The sequence below is a fragment of the Nothobranchius furzeri genome, chromosome 17 (genome assembly GCF_043380555.1).
Source record: "Nothobranchius furzeri strain GRZ-AD chromosome 17, NfurGRZ-RIMD1, whole genome shotgun sequence".
Classification (NCBI taxonomy): domain Eukaryota; kingdom Metazoa; phylum Chordata; class Actinopteri; order Cyprinodontiformes; family Nothobranchiidae; genus Nothobranchius; species Nothobranchius furzeri.
In genome coordinates this window covers 51,568,540-51,587,961 of record NC_091757.1, presented here as the reverse complement: position 1 = coordinate 51,587,961, position 19,422 = coordinate 51,568,540, and the positions used below count along the sequence as shown (strand labels likewise).

The 19,422-nt window shown below is 39.8% G+C and overlaps 1 protein-coding gene across 1 annotated transcript in view; it reads right to left on the bottom strand.

Moving 5' to 3' along the window:
- Nucleotides 1–19,422, bottom strand: part of ipo11 (importin 11) — a 215,357-nt gene that overhangs the window by 27,940 nt on the left and 167,995 nt on the right. The window contains exons 28-29 of the mRNA XM_015972857.3: nt 15,121–15,216; nt 14,458–14,542 (exon numbers count right to left, since the gene is read on the bottom strand). Coding sequence (XP_015828343.3) covers nt 14,458–14,542; nt 15,121–15,216 — 181 coding nt within the window. The remainder of the gene's footprint in view (nt 1–14,457; nt 14,543–15,120; nt 15,217–19,422) is intronic.

Sequence of the window (19,422 nt, the reverse complement as noted above, 5' to 3'; positions counted from 1 at the left end):
AACCATCCAGTTACCATTAAACTTGCACTTCCCCATGGCGCGAGCTCCCACTAGCTTAACCAGCTAATGTGCTCATCTAAAAATAGCCCCCTTTCACAACCAACTGAATGTGTACGGTTTCGCTTACGTCAATATCATACACAAAAAATGCTGAACACAAACTAGAAATTTATGAAAATTTTATAGAAATAAAAGAATCTTGTTTATTGGGTCTTTGGTAATTTAAGACCTTTGGAAACTGTATTTAAGGATTATTTGTAATTTTTAAGGATTTTTAAGGCCTTAAATTTGGAAAAGCTAATTTAAGACTTTAAGGACCCACGGATACCCTGAAATTGTCTTGAGTTTTTAAATTTGGGGTTTTCATAAACTGTAAGCCATGATCATCACAGTTACAACAAGTAAAGCCTTGAAATTCTGGCTTTGCATGTAATTTATTTGTTAGTTTTACATTTTAAGTAGAATTACTGACATAATTTTTCCGAGTTTCACCTGAAAATCAACCTTTAATTAGCAGGGTAACCACTTGGTAGAGCACATTTTAACTATCTGAAGGATGCACTAAAAGAAAAACCATTAAACCACATTTTTGTTTTAAATGGGGATGTTCAGGAAAAACTTATTACCTTAGATTTTTTGTTATTATTCTACATTATATTGTAACCCTAATTCATGATTGGAAATGGAAAAAAACCAACATTGTCATTGTTTTATGTTCATGTAGAAGTTAAATGGCTAATGATAAGTTTGTGTCTCGACTGCACTGCAGCAACATCATGTGAAGGGGGGGTCACTATTAACCATTAATTTCTCTCAAACATGCTAAAAATTACCAAAGTATCACTAGCTTTCTTTGCACACTGAGTACAATACATTTTCTTTGATTTAAAAAAGTGGGTTCTCGCCACACTCCCGGAGGATGCTTTTACTTATCTCTAAGGCAAGGAGCTATAAAAACAAAGAGCAAAATAAATTAAATCTAATTTTGATAGGTGTGCATAAGGCCATACAGATGGCAATCTTTTCATCTTGAGCTCCAAAATAGCGTTGACAGAAAGGTCCGTTATTCAACAAAACCAAATTATACTGAGACTGATGGCCTGCTTGAGAATAGAGCAATAATAAAGCAAGAATGGCAAGTCTTCATTACCAATGCTTTGTGTGAACCACGGTGCAATGATAACACGCTGAAACTCATTTCCTATAAATATACACCTCTGCAGGATCTCTGGAGGCTGTGTGATTGCTCATTAAAATGAAATAATACAAATTGGTTGGATGATGGGAACAACTTAATATTTCACGAGAAAGGCAGAAGCTTCAAAGAATACTTTCTGAGCAACGAGAAGCAAAAGCAAAGGCATAGTCAGTATTACTAGCCGATAATAAATTACTACATGTATTTTTATAACAGCACACATGCGGTGTCATCTGCAAAGATTACAAAGCATTTTCATCTTTCCTTTCACAAGAAAAAAAAATGCTTGAGGTAAAAACTCTTCCATTTCAAGTTTGTCTTACTTCATCCTCCACAGAGGGATTGGTTGACTGATGATAGCTCAGCAGTTATTATGTTGGAATTATGTTTGAATAATGAACGCCAATTTTTCGGCAGTTCAGCATTTTTATAAAGAAAAATGCTTTATCTTATAACAATAGCATGACGCACATTGTCCAATGATTACAGCCAGTAGCAGGGGGATGTTGCACACTATGCAGCTAAGACTTACAGAAAATAAAGTAAGAAGTCAATACATTAACCATTCTGAAGCTACTTTCAACTCAGAGAAAGCTATGTATGTTTGAGGTAGCTCAGGAGGTAGGGGGGGTTGTCCAGTTCTTGGGAGGTTGCAGGTTCTAGCAGGTTGCAGGTTCATTCCCGGCTCTCACCAGAGAATGTTGCTGTTGTGTCCTTGGGCAAGACACTTAACCCACAGCTTACCTGTTGGTGGTGGTCGGATGAACCAGTGGTGCCTGTGTATAGGGATGGGTACCGAATTCGGTACTTTTTAAGGTACCGGCCGAATTCTATAGTACCGACCGAGCACCGATTCACTTCATTTGAAACGGTGCCTCGTTTCAGTACCCGTCCTTCACAATGAGAACTTGCCTAGACAGCTGCGCATGCGCAAGAGCGTTATGTCATCGGTCGCAGCGAGCGAGTTGTAAACAGAGCAGCTCCGGTAGGTAAATAAAATGTTTAAGATAACGTTAGCTTGATTTGTTAGCTTCCTTTTCACTAATGGTGCATTCGCTTTCTCCTCGGAACTCCGAAATTCCGACTAGAAGAACATGAACGTGCTCTAAAGTTCGGCTTCACTTTACTAAATGCGACGGGTGATTGGGTGAATATGAAACCAGTGACAACGAGTGTGAGACATCATCGTTTAAATCTGCTCCAGCAGTTAAATAAACTGTTTAAGATAACGTTAGCTTGATATGTTAGCTTCCTATGCCACCATTGTTATCATCTAATGGTGCGTTCGCTTTCTCCTCGGAAATTCTAACTTCCCAGTAGGAAAAATCAATTGAAAAAGGACGGCAAAAGGAATGAAGATACACAGTAAATTTAGTTCACAGTAAAGATGTTATAAAAGAGATTTAAAAATATTAAACACTCAAAAGTATCGAAAATTGGTACCGTTAAGTACCGTTATCGATTCGTAGGTACTGGGAATTAGTACCGGATCGATTCAAATGTCAAAGGTACCCATCCCTACGCTGTGTGTGGCGGGCTTCGCCTCTGTCAGTGCGCCCCCAGGGCAGCTGTGGCTACATAGCTCGTCCCCATCAGCGTGTGAATGTGTGTGAATGGATGGATGACTGGTTGTGTTGTGAAACGCCTTGGGTGCTATATAAACACAGGCCATTTCTTGGCAGGCTTCAGGTTAATTCCCGGCTCTCACCAGAGAATGCTGCTTACCATGATATATTCAGAAATTCTACATTTAAACACTCGAGGAGCTATGTGCAAGTCAACAGGAGGTAACCTAACTTCAATCAGTAGCACATTTAGTACTAATCACCACTAGTGACATAATTAAACATTTGCCTCCATCTCAAATAGTTTCAACTGCTTTGATAAAATAACCTGCATCCATGCAGAGGGTATGTGATGTTAGGTGGTCATCACCTGGATGCAGCAACATTATTACAGCACAATAAACCAAACTGCCATTATTTCTAACAGCATCATTACAAATATCAAGTGTTTATGGATCCACAGTTTCCAACATTTTTCCAGCTAGACTTTACCCTGATTGATTTGTACACATGAACAGTGGCTCAAATAGAAGAACCTCCTCTTAATGTAGCCTGTCGGCCATTTATCAGGGTATCTGCAGGTTTAAGGGAGCCAAATTTAAGACTTTTAAAGACCTTTTTTAAGGCCACTTGGACCAAATTTAAGCTTTTTTTTTCCAATTAAATTTAAGCTATAATTTCCAGCTATTGCCTGGAAACGGTGCTAACCACGTTGCGAACGTGGGATTAGCCATCTAGATACCATTAAACTTGCACTTCCCCATGGCGCAAGCTCCCACTAGCTTAACCAGCTAATGTGCTCATCTACCAACAACCAACTGAATGTGTACGGTTCCGCTTACGCAAATGTCATACACAAAAAATGCTGAACACAAACTAGAAATTCACAAAAAAAAAACTTAGAAATAAAAGAGTCTTATTAATTGGATCTTTGGTAATTTAAGACCTTTGGAAACTGTATTTAAGGATTATTTGTCATTTTTAAGGATTTTTAAGGCCTTAAATTTGGAAAAGCAGATTTAAGACTTTTTAAGGACCCCCAGTTACCCTGATATATTGGCATAATGGCCAACAGCAAAAGCAAGCAGGCCTTTTAAAAGAGGATGAGAATCAACATTCCCATCCTGAGTCCATTTAATCAATCCAGTAAGTTATGATGCATGATAAGAGAAAGCATTGTAGAGTCTCTGCTTATTGATCTGAGTGATGCAATAGTCTGCCACTCCAAAACCCTTGCTGGTTGTTGAGTAAGAGACGGTGTATGAATAATAAAAAGGTTTTTCAGTTTGTACTTTTCCTGCAAAGATAGCAGGTATTTGGCACTCTTTAAGCGTGACAAAAGATGGATTAGACCAGGAATGCCGTAGGCTGTAGCTTTTCCCAGAATGTAAAGCAAATACTTCACTATTTATTACATTTTCTAAAATAAAAACATTCAAGGAATTTACCATGATACATTCAGAAATTCAACATTTAAACACTCGAGGAGCTATGTGCAAGTCAACAGGAGGTAACACTTTTCCATTAATTAGCTTTAGCAACCAGCTCCCTCACAACACATGTACACCTCATTTTAGCACAAATCTGTGTTAAAGGGCACCTTCATGTTTTTTTGTAAGGGTTAACGTTAGTAAACAGTCAGTTACTTAAACTAATTCAGCGCAATAGCCTGTGCACATATACTAGTGTGTGGCAAAAAAAAGAAAAAGCTCAAATGGGTGTGAGCTGCTACAGTGCGACAGACGGAGCCTGTGTCATTAGTACCCAGAGGACCGAGTCTTTGATGTTGTCTATCCTTCTTGTTTGATGTTACTGGCCTTGTAGATGAAGCACAAGAATCAAATGATGCATTATGTACAGAGGTCCAGCTTCAGTTACCCGAGTCTAGTTGTCTGAAATACTCAGATCAAAGTGAAGGGACCCTTACAAATCCAATACAAGACAGAGTGGAACAGTCAACAGCTTCCATGACACAAAAACAAACTCCCCCTTGATGCACAGAAAAACATAGCACGTCCAATTTAGGCACAAATCAGCAGACTGCAGCGGCACGGATGCAGCCTCTACGATGGGATGAATGAATCGACCATCGGCAATGGGCTGCGCCGTTACGGTTGTTTTTTACAGGAGGCGATTTGTTTATTTGTTTGTTTGTTTGTTACTGGGGAATATTTTACACGCTACGCACAGAGAACATCGTGGAGGTAACAATTAAGAAAAGATCTCCATCAGCGCATCTGAGCCTTTTCTCACCTCCTCCGCCTCTGGCTGCTGACAGTGCACGCGCAAGTGGTGCGCTGAGGAGAGGCTCGTCTGTGACGCACTCGACATTGTGCATTACAGCGCGGCGTTGAGTAGAAAGTGGAAACGCTTCTATCTTTCCGAGTCTGGAAGACTTCTCAATCAATCAAACAAAGCTTTATTTATAAAGCGCCTTCCGCAACTCTGTCAGGAAGCCCAAGGCGCTGAACATGGTGCAGTAGAAGTACAAATATAGTGAATAAATCAAAAATAAAAGCAATTCAAAAATAAAAGCAATTCAAATTACAAAATACAAATTACAAAAAAAGGTGAAACATTCTAGTACAGGACAGATGGGTAAAACAAGGGATAGAGTGAACCAATGAAAACTGTGAAAGAAATTCAAAGAGGGCCGAATCAAACATGTTCAGGAAACGCCAAGCGGAGAAGGTGTGTTTTTAGGTGACTCTTAAAGGCTGGCAGAGATGGGGACAGCCTAACTGAGGGTGGCAACTGGTTCTGGTTATTTCATTTGGAGAAATGTTTCCTGTTTTAAAACTTTGGCTGAAGTAGCGCTCGTCGTTATTCAGCGCTTGCTTCGATTGTGTCAGCAGAGCACGGATCCATCCAGAACATTATTTAAACAGCCGTGAGTCTGTCTGAGGCAAAAGCCTAAAAGCTCATAACCTCTTCAGCAAGCTCCCTAGAGACATTTGATTACGCACAAGCTGCAGGTGACCAGTTCAGGTTTACGCGGCGGAGGAGGAATGTGCGTTCGAGCCGCAGCAGATGAAATGTTCCTAATTTAAGTGAAATGTTCCTAATTTAAGTGAAATCCATTAATTGCATTATTCATGTTACTGGGACATTCTGATCAGCTTGGTTGGACTAAATATTAATTCAAATGAATGGAAAGTTAACGAATGATTGTTCATTATTTAAAAAATGATCATGTGACCTCTGGCAGCGAGCTGCCTCCTCAGAGTGCGTCCGAACGCAGCAGCGATTCATTCCATCCCCCCACTTATAGAAGAAAGAACCCCAGAAGATTTTGTTCAGAAAGAAACATTTAGCTTACATAAAAACCACAACAGTGGGCACCACGGGGAAACAAAGACAAGGCTTCTTTTTTACATTTTAACCGTGCTTAATAAGTTAAAGTCCCATTAGTTGTCACACACTCAGGTGTGTGTGCGAAATTTGTTCTCCGCATTTGACCCATCCCCTGGGGGAGCGGTGAGCTGCAGACACGGCCGCGCTCGGGAACCATTTGGTGGTTTAACCCCCCAATCCAACCTCTTAATGCTGAGTGTCAAGCAGGGAGGCATTGGGTCCATTTTTTCAAAGTCTTTGGTATGACCCGACCAGGAATCGAACCCCTGATCTCCCAGTCTCAGGGCGGACACTGTACCACTAGGCCACTGAGAAAGGTTATTGTGTTATAATACGGGCCGTTTATACGTCACTCCAACACATTCTCACACCCAAGGCGTCAAAATATGACGTGTGTGACCAAGCCTCAATATATGATGATTCGGGACGCCCCAGCGCATCAGGAGATGACGATCAGGGACACGCTGGGACACGTGACTCCGCTGGTGCCACTGTTTGACGCGCGCGGTCACACGGACATTATTCGACTATTTAACCTTCCCCTCACCCCAATCCTAACCTTAAGGTCCATAAATTGTGACCTTAACGTTAGGATTGGGGTGAGGGGAAGGTTAAGTAGTTCACAAGTCGTTCTAATGTCCGGCTCACCACCGGCGTCGGATACCGTCGCTCTGGGACGCTGCGTCAGCTGTTTGTCCCTGACCGTCGTCTCCTGACACGCTGGAGTGTCCCAAATCGTCATATATTGAGGCTTGGTCACACACGTCATATTTTGATGCCTTGGGTGTGAGAATGTGTTGGTCACTCTACCAAACTATAAATACAAAATTAAACAAAAAGAAAAATATAAATTTCTCTTCCAGCAAACGTGCTGCGCTTGTCTAAACAAAATCTATGTTTTGGGCTTCTTCTTTGTTTGCAAATGAATCCGTGCGTCATCACGTCACATGCACGAATAAATCGTCCATCGTCTTTTTTTGGATTGACGATTGGCGGTGGAAAAAATTATACAAATCACCCGACCCTACTCTACACCTACAGAGACTATAAATGTGAAGAGGTGCACCCACAACGACTAGTCTATGCATGGTATCAACACACAAACTCAATAGTCTACCGCAGTGCTGTAAGTCTGAACAGTAGAAATCACACTTATTCATTGTAGGTATACATTTCTTTGTTTCATTTTGTTTCTGCAGATGTAATAGCAAGGGATGTGTATTGGTGAAATTATGGCGATGCGATATGTATCACGATACAGGGGAGACGATACGATATATTGCGATACATTCAGTCAGACAATATTAGCGATTTTTTTAAACTGAATTTGTTGTTGGAAAATTCAATAAACAGTCCAAACTGACTTGTAACATGTTTAACATGAGGTATCTGAACAAAAATACTGTAGAGAGATTAAAATTTCCATGATGGAAACAAAACCCAGTGCACACTGCTGCCAACTAGAGGTTGGCTTTTGAATTGCACCAAAAGAAAAGAAAATACACAAATGTTTGCATGTAAAGTTTTCCTAAAATTTGATCCACAACTTTTGAATTTCAATATAATATAGCAGGAAAAAAATCACGATATTTTGCTATATCGATATTTCCGATACATGGCTTTTCAATATTGATATGTCGCTGAAAAAATATCACGATATATTGCCATATCGATATTTTCGTACATTCCTAATAGCAAGTAATATCTGTCTGCTTTATTTGAAACAACAATTCAAAGACAGCAAATTCAAATAATCAAAAGTTTTCTATTTAGATTCTTAGAAATGCATTTCATTGGGGTTGATTAGCATTATCAGTCCAATCTCAAGCGTATGAGCAAATTACTGAACGCCTAAAACTACTGTCCATTATTTAAGAACATAATGTTGTTCTTTCCCCTCACACATTCAATTTAAAGTTTTTTATTAACTGAAGGAATAATAAAAATCTGCAAATATAAAGTTTGTGCCTCTCCCACATCGCTGCTGGTAGTAAGTCATCACAAACACTGATGAACACGCAAAATCATGCGTCTTCAGCACAGTGAGACAAACACAGCAGCTGAGTTACAACTGTGTTGCAATCAGAGATGAATTAGATTTTGATGAATGTGTAGAGCAATGAAATAAAGGGATTAAAATGATTTAGTTCCTTGTGAAGATTAAAAAGTACATGTCAGAGGACTTATCACAGAGCTAGCTGTTTTATTTAAAATTAATGACTTTAAGGAAAGTTCTGAAAGGTATGAGGAGTTAGGTAATTAGCCAACATGAAGGCAAAAAGTTCTGAGAGTCTATGAAGTCAGTCAAGCCTTCCTGCTGTCACTGGCAGGAGGTTTGGAAATGAGATGAGAGGCCAGGTGAAGACAGCAGGAGATGAACTAAGCCTGGTGCATCTCCTTCCCTCCAAGTGTTTCTCCGGGACACAAGCCAGAAACTCCTGGAAGTTTCTGAGTGTTTGCAATGCTTTTATCCCCTTCTCTATTTCGTGAGCATTTGTGAATGAACATTAGACAAAGAGATTGTACGGTACATAGAAGTCAGTCAGAGGAGAGAGTAGCTTCAGACGGCAGGATTTGGAGTCTTGAAAACTCACTTGTTCAAGCTGGTTTTGGTGTGACCTTCATCACCCTCTCCCTAACTATTCCACCTTCCTCAGGATCCACTGATTTCCCTCTTTCCTTTTCACTCACTCTCTTTCTTTCTTTGCGATTTTTAATCACAATAGTCTATTTTTGGCTCATTTTAAATATATTTTTAATACTTTTTTTAATTATTTTTTATATTTAACATTTTTTGTTTTTGTGAAGCGCCTCGTAATTTTTATCTTGAGCGGCGCGATAGAAATGCTATTTTCTTCTTCTTCTTTTCTTATATTTGGACATCTTGCCTCTGATTGGCTAACATTAAAGTGACTCTACCACTGAATGTTTGTTTTGTAACACTGATGTTTTATCTCCACAAATAACACAAGCCTGAAGGAGCTCTGCTGTGTGGCGGAGTTGCTAATGCTAACTGTTAGCTTCTACTAGCCGAGGCCAAGAGGGAATTTCAGGCTCCCAGAGCTGAAGCCAACCAGGAAGTGGCAAATATTTATTTTGTTTAATATTTCTAATCATTGACCGAGACGTACTCTGCTCTTTCCTGGACACTAAATCAACAACGGCATACCAAAAGATGGGTGAGTCCATGAATGTTAAGTGACAGTGTGATGTAGACTTGTCAGGCTTTTATGAAAAGAGCGTTTTTCTATCTATTTTCCATCTGAGCTAATGCAGGAAATAGGGGTAGAAGATTATTTTCATGTTCTGCCTGCATGTTAAACTCAGAGTGACTGATCATTTAGAATAAGTAAAGAATGGTTTCTCAGTGAACCTGCTCTTTAATTGGAAAAAGAAAAAAAGCTGTATCAAAGCTGAATGCCACCTCCTGTTTTTGACCTTAGTCATCATGGCGAACAACCTGGCAGGAACAAGTTCTGTTTGCAGAGCAAGGTTTCATCTCAACTCATTCACTGCCATTGACGACTAAAGTCGTCATTTTAGATCCAACCGTTGTTTTTACTGTTTGAGCATCGGAACGAACCCCCGCGCTGAGAACAAACACCTCAGCCCTGAAGCCGATCTTCATCCACACATGTCGTCCGTCACGTGATCAGGAAGCAGAACATCCATGTGTTAGGAGATCGTTTTGGGCCGCTCCTGTAAAAAAAGTGAGGCGCGAACCGGAAAAGCGTCTGCCGACCACAATTCGACAACGGATTATGAAAGAATGGATAACGCTCGAAACACGCGGATTCGTCCTGATGTAAGAGGTGAGTCTCCTCTTTGTTTTGGCGTCGACATCACCCTAGCGCGCAACGTTCTGTGACTCTTAAAAAAACTGTAAAAACGGTGAGAAACCCTGGCAGCGAATGAGTTAATAGCATCAATGCAGATATGCAACTTTGTTATTTTTCTTTTGTCCAGAGATTAAAATTGAGATATTTATCTGGCGCCTGCTGCATTTTAAGTGACACAAAAAGAAAAAGCAGGTCAAAGATTTACTTTTCACCTATTAAAGAATATCTTCAATTGGAGATACCTTGAGGTAAAATAAAATCTTACCTTTGCATTTCATTTTTAGGAATCCACCAGGAATCCTTATTCATGGTTAAATATACATGTCTAAACTAATACTGGTGGCAGTTCACATACCTGTCCTCAGATTTTGGTTCTAGAAGAATTGCCATCTAAAAATAATAAAATAAAATAAAAATCTCACTAAATCTATTTGGTTTTGCCTCATCTCATCCACAACATCAAGATGTTTTCATTACCCCCAGAGAGGTTACGTGAGACATCTTCATCTTAATCGGCTCCGATAGGTAAATAAAATGTTTAAGATAACGTTACCTTGATATGTTAGCTTCCGTTTCGCTAATGGTGCGTTCGCTTTCTCCTCGGAACTCCGAATTTCCAACTACAAGAATATGAACGCGCTCTAAAGTTTAGCTTCACTTAACTAAATGCGACGGGTGATTGGGTGAAGATGAAACCAGCGACAACGATCTAAGTGTGAGGCATCATCGTTTTAATCTGCTCCAGCAGTTAAATAAACTGTTAAAGATAACGTTAGCTTGATAAGTTAGCTTCCATTGCCACCAGTTATCAGCTAATGGTGCGTTCGCTTTCTCCTCGGAAATTCTAACTTCCCAGTAGGAAAAATCAAATGAAAAAAGACGGCAAAAGGAATGAAGATACACAGTAAATTTAGTTCACAGTAAAGATGTTTGCTTTAGTTTAATTATCAGCTTATAAAACTACAAGGACGATGTTAAAATACAAACTGTTGTATGTTATTTATCGAGGTATTTATCAAATATTGTTAAATATTTAGAAAAATATATATTTAATTGTAAAAGAGAATTAAAATATTAAACACTCAAAAGTATCTAAAATTGGTACCGTTAAGTACCGGTATCGATTCCTAGGTACCGGGAATTAGTACCGCATCGATTCAAATGTCAAAGGTACCCATCCCTATGTCACAGATGCCAGTTTCCAGAGCGCTGGCTTTTAAAAGCCAGCAAACCGACAGTTAGCCTTGAATAGGGCTTACATATATTTGAATTTAAGATGATAGGATTTCTTGCCACATCCACACCATCCATAGCTTGGGTCTTTGTTTGTTCAAACACACAGTCCCTTTCTGTCACTGTACCTTCAAATTACCATAAAAAACCTGCAGATGTTCAAATTCACAGGCTTGTACACAGATTTGCCCACACCTGGCAGAGCGGGAAGCTGTGTAAAAGCTAAAAAAGAGTCGATACATTTTCAGAAATGTCACAGATCCACTTTCTCGTTTACTCTCTCTCCTCAAACTGAAAGCTGTATCATGTAGGTGCTGCCCTTGGTCTCACACGTGCACAGCTGCAAGCACAGAGGCGTGCACGCATTAGGACACAGGGAGAAGTACGACTTTAAGTCTCCTCTTTTCTGTTCCCGGAGCAAAAAGTCGAGAGTCTGGGCTTAGGTGATAAGTGCACTGGGATAACACCCAGCAAGAAAACACACACACACACGCACACGCACACGCACACGCACACACACACACACACACACACACACACACAAAGTAGGTACAGCTGTATTTCCTCTTTCTAACACCAACAAATAATCTTTATATAATGCATTTTTGCTCAAGCACTCATTTGGAGACCACTCACACACAAACAAGCCAACAAACACAGAGACACAAATAATATAATTAAACTGTATTTTGCACCGTTTCTGCAGACTGGCAGAACAGCAGAGGAAAGCATCACCAAACACGCCTCCAATGCACAGGTTATAAATGAGTACCGAACAGCTATTTGCTTTTGTACCACTTATAAACATCCAGATGTGAATTGGTTTTAGGACAACCCTATCATGAAATTTAAAATTAATCATTTTTATTTGATCAATGCTGAAATGACATTTAGTACAATTACTCATTAAGTCAGGAAACAGAATGCATTAATTTATCTTTCTCAGCTAAAAGCACAATGAGAACTACATGCAATTAGAGCTAAATTATGATCTGTGTTAACCTGAATGTTTCCCAACTTATTAAATAATATGACTGAAGTAATAATGGGCTCGACACACGGGAGGCGACATCGACTCTCCTCCATTCATTTTCAATGAGACATGTGCAACACAGCGATGATCGCGAGTCTCCCTCCTACCAAGCGAAATGCGAAAAACGTGCGTGAAATTTTGCGCTCATGCACGTGTCGTGCACAGGCGACCCAGCGATGCGATCCCAGAAATTTGAAATATTTTCAACTTTTCATCTCTGTCTCCCGGACGAGGACCAATCAACGGAGGTTTCATTCACTGACCAATGAGCGGACAGGATGCTCCGTACATCTCCGAGCAAACATGGAGGAGAAGTTGATTATTATTATGTTTTATAGTAAAATCACAAGTAAGATTTCACATAACTCTAGCAGCACCTTGTGAAACATATCTACTGCTTTATTAACTCTGAACCACTTAAATAACCTTAATTCCCTCCAACCTGACACAGCCAAACAAAACAACGGAAGTTTTGATTTCGCCATGGAACAGAACGCGTAGACAGCTTTGCCACTGGCCGTGGATCGCCTCCCGTGTGTCAGGTAATAAAAGCGACAGCGACGAATTTCGCTGATCGCGGTCGTTTGCCGCCTCCCGTGTGCCGAGCCCATAACTCTAGATATAGAACTTTTGAGCACCAAAAAGCTGCTGCTAGAAAGCACAAGTTTGTAAAAGCCATGTAATGTCTAAAATATCCACAGATCACATTTTAAAGAGACACTTTGGAACTTTTTCATATTTTTAAATCAATTTTCTTGGGCCAGTATGTGCTAAAACGACCCTATACCGGTGTCTGTACAGGATCTGCTCGGGTGCAGGATCGGCTCTGGGTCCTTCGACTGCTGATGACGTCACATCACTGCAACTCTACTCGGCTTTCACACACGTTTTGGAAAGACATCAGCAGTTTTGTTAATAAATTCTTGTTTGTTAACACCTAAATGTTTTCTTTATAATTGTAATTTGTTAATAAAACACCATATTATCTTTGTTTTGTAAAGAATGTGAAACTGCATAAAACACATCGGACTGACAAAAAATAGAACAGTTCTTATATGTGAAGCCATATCTGTTTGTATTAATGTGGAGTTTGTCTGTATATTTCCTTAGTTGTTATCTAAATACATTCTTTGACTCTAAACATTGCTTGGTGTCTTTCAATAAAGTTCTTATATTTTATTTTGCCCCATTTCATCAACATCAAGAGCTTTTGAGCATCATCGTTTATCATTTGCTTATATTTTACATTTCCTTTAGAAATTTAAACATATTTTCTCCAAAAAGTGTTGATTTTTGGACTACAGGACTACAACCGCTAAGACTACAACCGCTAATTTGTTCTGACCAATCAAAATCATAACGTGAGAACGTCATTTCTGTAAGCTTCATGTTCAGCCAATCAACTACTTTGACGTCATCGGCAGTCGAAGGACCCTGAGAAGATCCTTTACCAACACCGGTTTGAATGAAATGCCACCAAACTCCTATCGCCCCCTGTGGCCAGAATATTCCACTTGCAACTTTAGAGTAGCCGGTCTGCTCTGTTGGGACTTAAAAATGTAGCTGATGTGCCTGACACTGCAGTCAGCTTCCAGCACGTATCTGCATGTTTTAGATCATGAACGCAGCTGATTTGTTTATTTAGTGATGAATAACTCCTGTAGACACTAATGAAGGCTGAGGAGATGTTTCAGCTGTAAGATTAAGGTGTTAAAAAGAGGAATGTATAGCGAGGAGATGCACGCTAAAAGCAAATCAAAACTGCCCCTTTAGGCAGACTATAGTCCAAAATTAGCATAAGCAGGTGGCAGAGTTGTGCTCTTAGTGCTGATTAAAACCCAGGACTGTACAAATTAAAAGACTAACATTATTTATATTTTTTAATCACCTTAGAATCAATATTATAAAATATAGCGCAAAGTGTAATGTGACTAAATAAATGTAGACGTTTTTTTGTTTGATTCTCATCCAAGGCACAGTATGAACCTAAAGAAATGATAAAAAGTTGAAGAGATTAGCTTTTCTGTTTACAGAGGAAGACTCTAAAGGGAAAGAAAACTAAAACAATCACAAAGCATTACATTCTTAGAGTCTAAAATAGAAAATGTGAATGGAACAAGTTGAAAAAAGTTTCATGTCTACAAAATTCTCTCTCTCTCTCTCTCTGTGTGTGTGTGTGTGTGTGTGTGTGTGTGTGTGTATGTGTGTGTTTCTATATTTCCATGTTTGACTCACAAGTTTCTTCCTCTTATCCTGCTCAGTTGGGGGCTCCTCTTCTTCACTTAGCTTGGGTTCTTCAAAATGGCTCATCAGCATGCAGCTGCAAACACAATAATATTCAACTCAATATGACTAACCACCCATAGACCTGCACAGTAGGACACAGTCTCAAAACAAGCAGTGTGTGCAAACACAGGAACACAAAAAGACTGAAGCCTCTGGTGGCTTTATTACACAGCAACGGCCGCTGTTCATACTGATTCATCCTCATGCAGAGAGAACCACATGTAAATCAACACTACACTACACTACACTATGATGTTAGATGGTACATTATGATGTCACAATGTCGTGTGTGTGTTTGTTAGCGGCTCCACCCTCTCGGTCTGCTAGGCAACAGCATTTGTTGCATTTTTCAAACAGGAAGTGGGAGTTGAGTAAGAATCTGGTAGGGGGTGACTTGCTCTTTAAGGTTTTTTTCCTGACCAATAAATGACATTTAGCTTTGTGTTTTTTATATAAAAATATTAAGCAACCAACCAAAGAGCATCACTAAATGTAGAAACATTGTAATTAAATCAAATCCAATAAAGCTTCTAACTTTAGATGAGAAGGCTTAAAATTTGTGACCAACAACTTTTAATCTCTCCCTGTAACGAATTAGACATTAAAACTTACTCCTTGTACGTGCCCGTTTCTGGATCCTCTGTCATCACATCATGCAGAGCTTCAAGAGAAATGCTGATGATGCCACAGAACTTGTCCTGGATCACACTGATAACACACAGATTAAAGCTTCATTACTCATGAGATCTCATTCCTTTAACAGCTGACTGCTTGTTTTTGTACAAGTGTGTGTGCATGCATGTGCAGCTGTGAGATAGATGGGCATTTGTCCAATCAATTACTTCACCCATTTAGGGTGGGAAAAAAAAAATCTAAGTAAATCAAATCAGAGTAGCGACTGAATTCCATTTTCTAGGCACGCTGAAGCGATGGAGTCTGCCTGGGGGGAAAAATAAAAGACAAACACATCGTCATCTACTGAAAATTCACATCACAGCTGTAGGAATCAACATTCTGTGCTCAGTAGGATAGCAAAGCAGTGGATAATTGAAAGTCTAAATCAAAATGTGAGTTTTGAAAACATTCTCAAACATTTATGATAAAACAAAACCGTGTTCCCATAGTGCTCATAAAGCACAACTACAGCTGCAAAGTCTTTTATTGTCTGAGGCACACACAGCCCAGGATGATAAATAAAAAGTGATGGGACTTATTGTCTTAACAGCTAGAATTCTTGTTTACTACAGCGATTATTCCTGTAAAGAGTCGGCCCACACTTTGAAAATATGCTGGCTTGCAACACCCACCACCCAAACTTGGAGACAAGCAGCAATCATTGATGAATTATTTGAGTCATTCTTTGAAAAGCATTGTGGAAAAAAAAAAAGAGGTGGGACCCCCACATCTAAGGGAATAGAAAACCAAGGAGGCAAAAAGAGTATAAAAAGAACAGAAGTGTGGGTTTGAGAGCATCAAAGGCTGTCAGTTTATGTACTTGACTAGGCAGAACCCAGGTGAGGCGATGCTAAGTTCACTGAGCATAAAGTCTGGAGAAACTCAGCATGAAACCCTGTCAGCCAACATGGACCAACCCCAGATTTCTTAAGTGTGGAAATATTTTTCAATTAATGACTTGAGGCAAAATACTGCTAAACATCCGTGCACCGTGTTCCTCTTTACATTCATGTAAAACAGCTGCATCCTAAAATTCAATTCAATTCAAAAATACTTTATTAATCCCAGAGGGAAATTGATTGCTGTAGTAGCTCAGAATAATAATAATAATAATCAAGTCATCAAAGAGTTGTTGTATATTACAATGGCTGTTGGCAGGAAGGATCTCCAGTAGCGGTCAGTGTTGCAGCCAAACTGAAGAAGCCTCTGACTGAAGACACTCTTCCGTTGTCGGACAGTCTTGTGAAGAGAATGCTCAGGGTTGTCCATCATTTTCTTGATTCTCTGGAGAATCCTTCTTTGCATTATCTCCTCCAGCGGTTCCGAAACTGCCGAAACTCTGGCTGAGTCCTTGAAAGGGCTTGGAGTTCCTCCATCTTGTTGGCCAGTGATCTCACATTGCCCATTATGATCGATGGAAGAGATGGTTTGAATTTCCTCTTTCTCTGTCTCCGTTTTGCTCCCGCTCTGCACCCACGCTTCTTGCATTTTAGCTCATTTGGGATCCGTGGCTTCAGTTGAGGTATTATTTCTGCCTTTCCAATGTTAATTAGCTGCTCCCGATTGTAAACCAGCTTGTTGCCATGGTTACACACCATAACAAATGCTCAAAAAGTGAAAAAAAAGCTAAAAATAGCTGTAAAAATCCTCCAAGCTTCACAGCACCCGAAACAGAAAAGTAAAGTGTCCAAAAAATACATTTTTTCTTGAGAAACTAGAAGAAAAATGTCCAAGAAAAGGCTAAACTTACATATGGTCAACAGAGCTACTCCAACATGCAGCCGCCCAGAGCAGCGCAGTTCCGCAAAGTTGGAACCACCATAGATTAGGCCTCACTGGTTCAGTTTTATCTGTTGGCCCAAACTTTAACTCAGACCATGATGTGTGTTACACACAATACATTTTGCATACATATGCATTAGGATTGTAGCGGTTCGTGTATTCATATTGCTCAGTTTGGCACCCTCAGACATGTAACTGTGTTGCACGCAATTGCTATTAGCTAGAAAAACAAGCTGTGGTGTCCAAATTCAGGGTTTGCATGTTAAACAACTTGGCCTACCCTGTCAATGTTGGCTGGTATCAGTTTTAGACACTAGGTCCTTCTTTGGCTGGGTAGACAGGAAGTGAACGGCTGTAAAATGAGACGGTCTTTCATAGCATATGTCTTTCCGGAACTGCGCTGCTCTGGGTGGCTGCATGTTGGAGTAGCTCTGTTGACCATATGTAAGTTTTGCCTTGTCTTGGGCATTTTTTCTTCTAGTTTCTCAAGAAAAACTGTATTTTTTTGGACACTTTACTTTTCTGTTTCTGGTGCTGTGAAGCTTGGGGGATTTTTACTGCTATTTTTTTTTTTAGCTTTTTTCACTTTTTGAGCATTTGTTATGATGCATAACCATGGCAACAAGCTGGTTTACAATAGGAAGCAGCTGTTTGGAAACATTGGAAAGGCTGAAATAATACCTCAACTGAAGCCACAAATCCCAAATGAGCTAAAACACAAGAAGCGTGGGTGCAGAGCGGGAGCAAAACGGAGATGGAGAAAGAGGAAATTCAAACCATCTCTTCCATCGATCATAACGGGCAATGTGAGATCACTGGCCAACAAGATGGAGGAACTCGAAGCCCTTTCAATGACTCAGCCCGAGTGTCGGCAGTTTCGGAACCGCTGGAGGAGATAATGCAAAGAAGGATTCTCCAGAGAATCAAGACAATGATGGACAACCCTGAGCATTCTCTTCACAAGACTGTCCAACAACGGAAGAGTGTCTTCAGTCAGAGGCTTCTTCAGTTTCGCTGCAACACTGACCGCTACTGGAGATCCTTCCTGCCAACAGCCATTGTAATATACAACAACTCTTTGATGACTTGATTATTATTATTATTATGAGCTGCTACAGCAATCAATTTCCCTCTGGGATTAATAAAGTATTTTTAAATTGAATTGAATGTCCTGTCACCTAGCAACAGTGACTACGACAAACGTATGTTAACTCAGCCACTGCCAGCTGTTTCCTGATCACTAACGGCCTTCGCTGCCAGCGTTTCTCACCGTTTTTACTGTTTTTTTAAGAGTCACAGAACGTTGCGCGCTAGGATGATGTCGACGCCAAAACAACCAAAACAAAGCGGAGGCTCACCTCTTACATCAGGAAGAATCCGCGTGTTTTCAGCATTATCCGTTCTTTCATAATCCGTTGTCGAATTGTGACCGGCAGACGCTTTTCCGGTTCACTTTTTTTTTTACAGGAACGGCCCAAAACGATCTCCTAACACATTGATGTTCTACTTCCTGATCACGTGACGTGTGACGTATGCTGAGAGGTTTGTTCTTTCAGCGCGGGGGGCTCGTACTTTGCAGTTCGGCAGGCTTTAGAGTCTTATTTACTGGTATTTGGACATCTCGCCTCGGATTAGATAACAGCAACGCCTCTCTACCACTGACTTGTAATATGGATGTTTTTTCTCCACAAATAACACTAGCCTGGAGGAGTTTCTGCCGTGCGGTGAAGTTGCTAATGCTAACGTTTAGATTGTATTAGTCGGTACGTTCACTGCTTTTCATGGACTTTACAACAACAGCCTTCCCTGTCGTGAGTCAAGATGGGTGAGTCAATGAACGTTAAGTGACAGTGTGACGTAGATCTGTCAGGCTTTCCAAATCCTAGAGTTTTACCGTCTATTTTCTATCAGAAACGAATGCAGGAGATAGGTGTAGCATATTCAGCATGCATGAAAACTCAGAGTGACTGATTTAAATCAGAAATAGTGATTAAAAATGGGTTTTCAGTTAACCACACCTTTAAAGTAACAATATGTAAGAATTTTACAATTAAATAATTTCTCAATGATGTTGGAAGGAAGTTTACATCAAACAGGACTCAGGAGTGAAAAAGTCACTTTTTGTTTAAAAAAAATGACTGCAGTACCCAGATTTGACCACAGGATGTCATTCTTTGTTTTTATATATTGCACCTTTAATGCTACATTAAAGCAAAATAGAGTACATTTCCTAAAAGTAGAAAACATTTCTACTGTCCATTAGTTCAGCCTGTTTTTACGATTTAACCTGAGAAAGAAATAATTGATAGGGATCCCTAAACAGAAATTACTTAAAACTTGTGTTTTTTCTTTTCTTTTCTTTTGCTTTACAAATTTTCATCTGAAAATATTTTGTTTACTGTAAGTAAAGTTTTATTTTAAATGCCTTTAAAGCCGTACCCATTTATACTAAAGATT